This window comes from Charadrius vociferus, unplaced genomic scaffold, assembly GCF_000708025.1.
Source record: "Charadrius vociferus isolate BGI_N301 unplaced genomic scaffold, ASM70802v2 scaffold743, whole genome shotgun sequence".
In the NCBI taxonomy this organism is placed as follows: Eukaryota; Metazoa; Chordata; class Aves; order Charadriiformes; family Charadriidae; genus Charadrius; species Charadrius vociferus.
In genome coordinates, this window is record NW_009647747.1 from 927406 (window position 1) to 937326 (window position 9921).

A 9921-nucleotide genomic window follows, 5' to 3' on the forward strand; every position below is an offset into this window, starting at 1 on the left:
AGGTCCTTCTCCCCAGGGCTGCTCTCCAGCCATTCCCCGCCCAGCCTGGAGTTGTGCTGGACCCTCCACTCGGCCTTGTTGAACTTCAGGAGGTTGGCGCAGTCCCCCCTCTCCGGCCCGTCCACGTCCCTTTGGATGGCCTCCAGCTTGCCGACCGCTCCGCACAGCTTGGTGTCGGCTGCTGAACACAGAAATCCCACTCTGTACGCCTGCACCAAGGCCCAGACGCTGCGCGCAGGGTACCGCAACCACCCCAAGTTTATCTCTGTGGGTGACTGGGGGGTGTTGTCACCTGAGGCCTTACTGGAAGACACGCGTGAGGGTGGCTGGCGTGGCTGGCTGAAGCCAGGGCAGGATGCTCTGTGGGGCCGCACCAGCTAGGAACTGGTCCTGAGCACTCAAACCAGCACCGGCATCGCTTCCTGCCGCACTGGCACGCCTTTACAGTGACCGCAGGGAAGCGGTTACCCAGAACATGGTACTTGCTTTTAAAAAGCTGGTAAAATGACAGCGAGAAAACCAGCATGGCCCCTCGCAGCCATGCCTGGCACAGCGGGGTCGCACCAGCGCTCTGTCCATACTACCAAGTGAAATAGGTGTGTGTGTCTCAGCCCAGTGCACTGGGGAAAAAACACCTGAATCACTGTGGTGGGCACGGTTTTGCTCTTCAGGCCGAAATCTTTAAGAGATGAAAAGAACAGGCTTTTCAAAGCTCAAATTCTGCCTCTGCCAGGGCACAGCGGGAAAGCTTTGCCGTAGGGCTGCGCATCACGCACAGGGACATGCACTGTGTTTACGGTGCATCATTTATGAGGAGATTTCATTCGCATGCTGGGAGGAACAGCATTTCTCGGCTGGAGGCAGACATCCGCAGACCTGGATTTATGACCAGCAGCACTTCTGCATACCATTGCAGCGCAAGTTACGCTTCTCCAACACGGTCCCAGTCACCACCCGGCGTGGTTGCAGATGCTGGGAATCAAAGGCAGCTTTGGTGGGCAGGAGGGGGCGCACAGGGAGGTACTGCTGGCCCTGCTGCTGACTTGCTCCGTGGGCTCTGGGGCTCGCACTGCTGGCCCTAACACTATTGTCCTTGCTCCTCTTTTCCACATCATAAGTTCAGACAGCAGCACTGCAGGACCTGCGCAGGAGCAGGGTGGCCCATTCTTGTATTCCAAGAAGCTGCAGTGCCTTTCTAAGAGCTATTATTAACGAGCACAGTTTGCAAGGTGTGTAAACTGCGCAGGAATTCGTGATGGAGCCTGGAGGAAACGGCTCCCTCTGGTCCCCGGAGTCCTCACAGCCAGTGAGACCAACCAGCTGCTTCGCCGCCCCCGGGATCTGACCCGCATTGCCCCCACACACAAAGTGCTTGTATTAGTAAGGAGGACTTCAACATCAAACTCAGATGGATCGAGGGAACACTGCTAGCCCAAAGAACACGTAGAGCAGCAAATGTGATTAAATCAGCCCTGAATAAGAACTTAGAATCAAAAAGCTTTACTGCAGGCCAGCTTGGAAACGAGCTTTCTGGGTAGCTGCCAGAAACCCCCGGGATCATCATCAGTTTTAAATCACTGGAGACATAATCAAACTCAGCAAATTTTGTAAGAACACAGTAAAAAAAGAAATAAGACACCATACAAAACCACAACTGATGGGACATAGAAATATCATTTTTCAATCTCTAACAGTAATTTTTTTTCTTCATGATCAAAGAGCTGCATTGAGCCTTGATGATAAATCAGGAACTACACCAATCCTCTCTAACATAGCAAAGATTTGTTTGGAAGCGGCATTGCAATGTCTCCGCATTGGTTAGGTTCCCGGGCTGCCTAAGGAATTTGCTCCTTATTACCCCACAGGTAGATTTTGCACAGGCTTTTGCTTAATTCCGGGATCTTTCCCGGGCAGGAGGCTTGCCCAGCACCACCTCTGCTCCGCCAGCAGATTACGGAACCGCGCGGCAGTCTCCGTGCAGTTTGACTCAACAGCATCTTTCATCCCAGTCACCTTTTAAGCTCCTTATCTGATCTGCCTCTCCCACGAGCGCCTCTTAAGTCCTCAGACCTTCCTCTTGGTGCTCCCCTGATAGAGAGGCTTTTAACCTTTACAAAGCAGCTCAGCCCTGCCAGTTTTAAGGACAGAAAACTGATCGCCAACAAGTGATGTTTTTCTAGTAATATCTTTTCACAACCTTTCTCCTCCCTTCCCATCAACTCAGGCTCTTGAAGGAAAATTTTTTATAAAAGTCTTTATATGCTCATAAACTCCAAAATATTCTGAATTACAGCAGCCTCTTAAGCTCCCTCCCCCCAAAAAAACCACTAACAACAAAATAAATCCCACAAAACCAAAGCCCTGAGGGGTGTAATTACTGTTTGGTAGCACGTGCAACCTTTGGATTGGGTGACTTTTCCTGCAGCTCGCTGGTAGTAAGCGGTCAATCATCCAAGTTTAGAAGAAAGAAATTGCTAGCATTTTGTTGCAGTCAAGCTCGTTAATTTTTCCCCTCTTCCTCTAGCTTGTGTACTTGACACACATGCAACAACCCCCCAGACCACGGGAAATTTACAGCGCACTATACTTTTGCAGGTATTTGAAAGAATCTTTTAAGTTTCACGCTCGAAGAGCAACCCATGAAAAACGGAGCAGGAAAAGACTGAGAGCAAGCTAAAGCCTTATGTACTAGATATTCCTCTATTGTGGCTACAAAAGGACTGGGAAAATAGGTGAAAAGGGTGAATTCCAAGAGATGGATAAGAAAGAAAACCATTCTAGCAACGCGCATTTCTTAGAGCATCTTCCTTCATCCTCATGCAGCCTCTACTCACCTCCCCTGCTTCAAAGGGGCCCCCCTCAGGTCACACGGCAATGCCACCGCAGTCCCCAACGAACCCCGCGACATTACATCCGGGTGTTTCCAAGCTCTGGAAATAACCTCACTTCTTCCAGCTGCATCAGCTGGCGAGGCAAAGATTAGCTCTGCTTCCAACCCGGCCGTGCTTTGGGCAGCCCCAGCCACACACAGCCCCAAGTCACAGCCCGCTCCCCCGGAGCCGCTGCCTTGGCAACCAATTATTCAGCACTGCACGTCTCATTTGTTCTCTCTGGGATGTTTCAACTGGGTAACTGAGGTGGTCTATCCAAATAGACTTATAGTCTATACAAATCCATGCCTTTAAGTTAATTAATGGGGATTTAATTTAAAAAGAAAAAAAGCTCGTTCCATTTCTTGGAATATGTGTTCGCTGCACCTGAAAATTCACTTTCCCTGTGCTTTTGCCTCCGCCAGGACAGACTGTATTAAGCCAGGAAGCTATAAAGGCTTAAGGGAAAGGAAAGAAACAGCCATTACAGGTCAATAACTACTGCCTCGCACACCAACTGCTGTTGCCATAATTTATTGGTTGCTGATTTAGACCAGTTTATATATGTAACATGCAAGATGAAGAAAACCAGTCATTTATTACAAAAATATGGATATCACACAGCTCAACAGTTCTATGAACGGCAAATCCAGATCAAGTCTCAGTGCTGGTAGCAAATGATGCACCTACCCATTTCTTTTTCTCTCTAGTAAAAGGAATTGCTTTATTTATGACTAAAAAGCACACAGATGACTCAACACATTAAATATTTAATTAAACCTGTTTGATAACTTGATTACAGCCAGAGAATCTGCTCAGATGCAGTAGCACAAGAGAACACAGAGCCAGCTAGGAAATGTGGAACTGCTCACTATGAAAACCTACTTTAGCACGCAGTGGGAAAGCCCTGCATCTGGAGAGGACCGCTCAGTCAGCATACAATGCCAAATCCAACTGTATTTCAAAGATACCAGTTCCTTTGCGTCTTCAACCAGCCACTTCTGGTTTGAAAGAGATGGCAGAACCTTAATTTGGAAGGCACCACAAGCATCCCAGTGTCCACGAACCAACAGCCGATGCTCTAAGGACGCATCCCCCCTTACTGTAATTCAGCACAGGCTGGGTGTGCACGGACCCACTACAGTGCTTTGTCCACAGGTGTCAGGAAAAAGTAGCAAAGCGTACCTCAGCATCAGCCTCGGCAATTCTAACCGATAAATAACATGCGAAAAAACCACCCCGAACCCATGTCCCTTGCAGCAGAATTTTGTGCTCAATACTACATACCGTGCTACTGCATAAACTCAAAGGGAACTTCCATTAAAAACAGCAGGAGCTAAAAAAGTGCAGCACTTAATATAATTATTCCCATTTTTATACTTTGCTGAGCTATTTAGATGATGTCTTTTCACACCATTCTCAGAGGTCAGTACTTGGGAATTTAAAGAGCTTGAACTCCTGATTTCTCCAACAGGAAACCACAAGAGAAAGCAGATTAAAGCAAATTTAAAAAATAATCATAATCAAATGCCCAGCATATTTTCTTTTAAATCACAGAAATTACAAGCAGAAGCATATCTTGTTTTTTAAATGACAGCTTATCAGGATCTTTGTTTTATGTTGACTTGAGAGCATAAACGCACCTAATAATTTTTTTTCTAAGGCTTCTTCCAGTTAATTAGTAGCATTTTCCTTTAAAAAGGGGTTTTGTTTATTTTCCTTTTCCCATCCTAAATTAGTATTTGTATTCGCAACAGGTTGCAGTAAGTCTTGTTCAGACAGGCTGTAGTATAGCCGAGCGTATCGTTCTTTTCCAAGCATCAGTGGCTCAGTTTTCTAGGAGTTTCTCCCAAGGATGGCTAAGGTTTGCAGCGCTGGACAAAGCGTGGATAGAGACAGACATCTCGGATATGGTGTCTGTTCAGAATCCAGGTTAGGAATCGTTCTAATCCCAAACCATATCCACCATGAGGGCACGTACCGTATTTTCTCTGTGAAGTTAACATCAGATATTAAACATTTTCTTGTTATTTATATATTATAATTGCAGTAATACCACCAGAAAAAAAACAAACAACCCCCTTCCAGATTATTTTCTGAACGATGAGGAAAACAGACTATGCTCTTTTCAAGCAAGATATCTGTGCTTAGTTGTACTGAGTTTCCTGGGGCAGCGTAAGGACTAGAAGAGGAAAACAGAAGGTGAAAAAGAAAGTCTTAATGATTCTTTTTCAGCCGCCTCCTTTTCTCCCCCCTTACATAGCTAGAGCTTAGCCATTCAAGGCTGTGAAGACCAACCTCTCTTTATCTGACAAACACTGCAGAAGCCGTGACAAGAGGAACACACCTGCACAGACCAGAAGGTGATGTGGCACAGGCAGCACGCCACCGCAGCAAGCGGCAGCAATCCTACAATGGAAACGGCTACCCACTGCGTTTTGCCAGAGGTTAAATGAGGATCTACTTCAGGCCACCAAAAGCGTTTCCGATTTAGACTGCATCATCCTCAGAAGAGTTTTAAAGAAAAGAAGCAAACGTCCTATCTGACAAGCAGCACGTGTACTCTTGTCTTACAAACCTGATCGGTGTACCAGTAGTACGGTGTGGGATCAATGCCCTCTCTCCTATAGCCTTCAAGCAGCTCCTCGCTGTCCCACGTACGCATAGAGCCTCCCACGATTTCACCAACGTTAGGCATCAGCACGTCAACCTACGACACACAGCATGAGATCAAACTATTACAATTAAGCTGCCTGCAGGAGGGGAAGGAAAAATAGCCCAAACTTAAAACTCTATTTCCATAACACGTTTTACCATGTAGTTTTAATTCTCCGTGACAGGAAGGAAGGTAATTCCTTCCAGACCCAATTTATAGATGGAATAAACTGACTGACTAGCTGCTCTAACTTAACCTCTAGTACTCTTGGCTACACTGGACTGTAAAACAAACAAACGAACAAAAAACCCCACAAAACTGTAAACCAACCCAAAGCCAATACACACCCTCCCAAAACCAAAACCACCCCCCCAAAAAACCACACCACGAGCCCGGCAGCATTGCTAACAAGCCCCGCTGCCCCTGGCTGCCGGGCAGCTCCCGTTCGGACAGCACAGGCCCCAAGAAGTCACACGCGCGTTGTCATCAGACTAGCGCGTACCTGAGGTCGGTGAAGAGCATGCTCACTGTGACATTTTATTAGCACGTCAGAGTTGCTTTCTTAATTTCTACAGGATCAACAAGCCATGCCAAGAGACCCCCAAAACAAAACCCGGTAAGAATCCTCCAAGACCTTCCTGTAGTACTTACAGTCCTCGCTCGCTCCCCCGACATGCCCCACTCTAGTTACAAGCCTGCAACACTACACAAACACCAACTCACAGATTCAGTAAGCCGGGAATCGTCCTGACAGCGCTGCATGTAGAAAGACTTTATCTCTGCAGGAAATCGGCACAACAAGATTGGTTCGTTAATGGTGTCTGTCATCAACCTCTCGGGAGCTTCAGGAATATCCTAAGGTTAAAGGCGGCTTTATTAATATTTAAAACCAAACCCACTCTGATACCTTGAGTCCCACAAAGACAGTTTCACACCACACACATCCACACATTCGTCATAACGTATCTACATTTTTAAACCAAACTTATCCTATAAGAAAATATATTTATATTTAAAAGCATACATGGCGGCGGGGGGAGAACAACTGTTCAATTAAAGTCCAAGTCTTCCCAGGAATCTGAGGAAAACCAAACCTGAAGTGTAGGCTTTCCAAGCAACGAGCAAACGCTGAAGAGGCTTATCTCCTTCCTCCCCAAAACCGTTTTCCACAACCCTCAAGACTAAGAAGTTTCAGTGTTTCTTTTTTATATACATGGGCTACTTTTTAAAAACCTTAACCGATCAGTTACATAGATGAGGTTATTTAGGTGAAGTTTTCAGACTGAAATTTGATGAACTGTGACACACCTACCATAAGTTTCATTTTGACGAATTCAGCAATTTTACTGTTTAAAAACTGGGGAGAAGTGAAGGACACCACCACAGTCACACAGACAGTGATGATGTGATCGTGGCTTGCTAAATGAACACACTCTGTTCAGTCAAAAACACTCCTGTCTATTCCCAAAAGGTTTACCGTGAAATTTGATTCAGGCAATGGTGTCACACTTTTCTTAGACTCTGCGTTAAAATCAGAAGATTAGATTTTTTTTTCTGTAACGGGAAAAGAGAGCCACACCCGTTACATGCTTTACTGCATTACAGCGCTGCCTGCTGCGGAAGCGGGGCAGGAGGAGCCAACTACTGCGCACAGCAAGGAAAGTGGCAGGAACACAGGCCCTGGGCAAGGGCTGCTCCCAAAGCAAGTGTCAGCCCACAATGGGGGAGAGGAGGTCAAAACCCTTATTTCCCTCTGGGACCTTACGTTCAGTGCGGTTTGAAGGCCTTTTCCTCCCTTTATCTCTATCATCTTTGATACAGATGGGGAAAAAAACAGCAAAAAAACCAACAAGACTGATTTTGAACTGCCAAGGTTCTCTCGGACTACGCTGTGTAGACCTTGAACAATTAGATGATCTCCTCCTAAAAATCTCACTTCTCTTAAACCTTTGGCGACTATGGCTACACTGTCAAGTCCTCTTGAGCTCCTTCAAATCACTTTATCTTACATGCTGGAGAAGCACGAGATGGAACAGATGGACAGATGACAACACAAATTTCTCCTCCACTGTTCGAAGCCATCACGTGAAAACCCACGCTTGCATTCCCCACTGCGACATCACCACACCTCCCAGCACAGGCCAGACAAAAACCAGGCCTTGCTGCAGTTTACAGCAAAACTCCCTTTAACTTACATGGGACCACTCCATTTCACTCCTTACCGACACAATTCCACACAGAACGCAGCACATTCACACCGCAGCAGTACACCCAACAGCATCACGGTCCAAACACACTGTTCTTCAAGGGACTTAAACACCCTTAGCGCAGGGGAGTGGGATTCTGTGGGGTCTAATCCCCAAAGAGCCTCGGACAGACTTACTTCCCCAAACTCGTAATAAGTGCCATCCTCCTTCTTCACATCATGTTCCTTTAACCACTCAATAGCTTCAGAATAGTTCATTCGTCGGAAAGGACGTTTAGGGGGCTTGAAGCCCTGTAAATAAGAATGGACATAACAGTCGGAAAAGTACCATTTTGAAAGAATAATACTTTTCTAGTTGATCAGCAAGTCCACTGCCAGACTCGAAGCGTACACACTACTCTTTCCAGCTCATACACCAACAAATTGTTACTTAATAAACAAACAAACCAACCAACCAAGCTCAGTACTGAAAAGCAAGAACCAAAACACAACCATCTTCCAGGCCCAGTAAAGCTCACAGAAGAGATGCTGGAAAAGATGGCAGGAGAGAAGAGAGGACGCGTTTTCAAAGCTGTTTCCCTTTCTGTACAAAGTCAGTGCGCACACGGGTGTTTCAAACTGAGCCAGCAGCAGAGCTTCCATGCGCAAGCCCACAGAAGAACGTTTTTGCTTCCCTGCACACCAAACGGCTTCAGAACCCGCCCTTGTGAGGTGGGTTGTGCTACTGCTATCTCCTGCCTCCTGCCCACTGTCTCGGCCCAAATTTAAAACTGAATCTCCCAGTGTTTAGCAGAAAAACAGGTGAAAATCATGGGGATGACCGAGTTCGTATGCGCTCAGAGAAAAGCTAGTGCTGGAGATAAAGTCAGCAGTCTCTTCAAGCCACCTTCTTTGCAAAGGCAGCTGAAGACAAAGGGTCTCCACCAAATGAAAACAGCTTTGCAGAGCTCCACGTTCCAGGGTAGAAGGTAAAACACCAGTTGTTTCATCGCTCCCTTGTGCTCAATCTGCAAGTACCAGCCGATCAATATTACGAGCTCTGGGACAGAGGTTTTTATTCCACTGGTACAGCGCACAGTGCAATAAATCCCAGCACACTGCTGGCTCCTGGAACTTGCCAGCAGGGAACTTCTTCCCCCACAGTCCCCTGCTTCTGGAAGAGTCATTACCAGCCTCCCAACATTTTCGTTCTTTTGATGTTATTTAGTATTTTTCTTATTACTAATAATAGTAAGCAAGCAGGGCTCACTGCCACGCCCTGCCTTCCCCACATCAGAAAGGCTACAGATCATTATTTTCTTGGCTATTCATGACCGTTCCACATTGCCGCCTACCGGGTTGAGGTCATGCAGTAAGCTTGATGCAGGCGATTTCAAGACTCTGTCTACTACATCACAAACCAGGCTCTCCAGACGGTCCAATAAATCCTCAAAACTTATAAAAGGGCATTCAGCTTCAATGTGAGTGTATCTGAAACACAAAGTCATGCCCTTACACAACCACACACAAGCAACAAATCTTTAGCTACGAAAAAAATTCTCACAAGAAAAAAAAAAACCCCAAGGACACACACTTTTGTCCCCTTTGTCATTTCTCCCGCTTCTACACTGTAAAGAAAATAAAGCCATAAAAAATGCCACAGAAGACAACAGCATGAACTGTATTTTCTAAAAAGACAAAGCTTCCTAAAAACGTATCAGCTCTGTTTCACATAGATATTCCTTCAGCAAAGGTCAATGCGTGATGACCAGCCGGACATTCACAGACACAAGCTATTACACCCCCCAAATATACTTTCGCTCAGCCCTTCTGCGTTAGCGCTATGCTGTCTGCTCACTGCACATTATGTCATCCAACGGCCTGCTACTCCCCTGCTTTATGAATTCACTCATGCACGAGGAGCAAAGAAGTATACTCTCTCCATACTCTGCCAAGTGTCTGCGGGTCCTGGATTGCTCAGCTCTGTATGACTGAGCAACGCAGAAAACATCTCCTAACGCCGGAATGCAGGTCTCCAGGTAGAGCTGGGACGACTGCGTTAGGTATGCCTCTTCACCAAAATAATCCAGTTTGAACAGGGTAGAGCCTCCTTCCACCTGCGTCTGGACTAAGGTTGGTGGTGTGACCTGTTAAAGAACAAGACTGCCATTACTGGAGTGAAGAATTAAGGAAAATGATGACAAAGAGCA

General features: G+C 46.3%; 1 protein-coding gene across 1 annotated transcript in view; it reads right to left on the reverse strand.

The window, feature by feature from the left end:
* Positions 1-4621: 4621 nt before the first annotated feature.
* Positions 4622-9921, reverse strand: part of NARS (asparaginyl-tRNA synthetase) — a 13484-nt gene continuing 8184 nt past the window's right edge. The window contains exons 10-15 of the mRNA XM_009882050.1: positions 9659-9858; positions 9067-9202; positions 7910-8023; positions 6250-6381; positions 5449-5580; positions 4622-4861 (exon numbers count right to left, since the gene is read on the reverse strand). Coding sequence (XP_009880352.1) covers positions 4730-4861; positions 5449-5580; positions 6250-6381; positions 7910-8023; positions 9067-9202; positions 9659-9858 — 846 coding nt within the window. The 3' untranslated portion in view covers positions 4622-4729. The remainder of the gene's footprint in view (positions 4862-5448; positions 5581-6249; positions 6382-7909; positions 8024-9066; positions 9203-9658; positions 9859-9921) is intronic.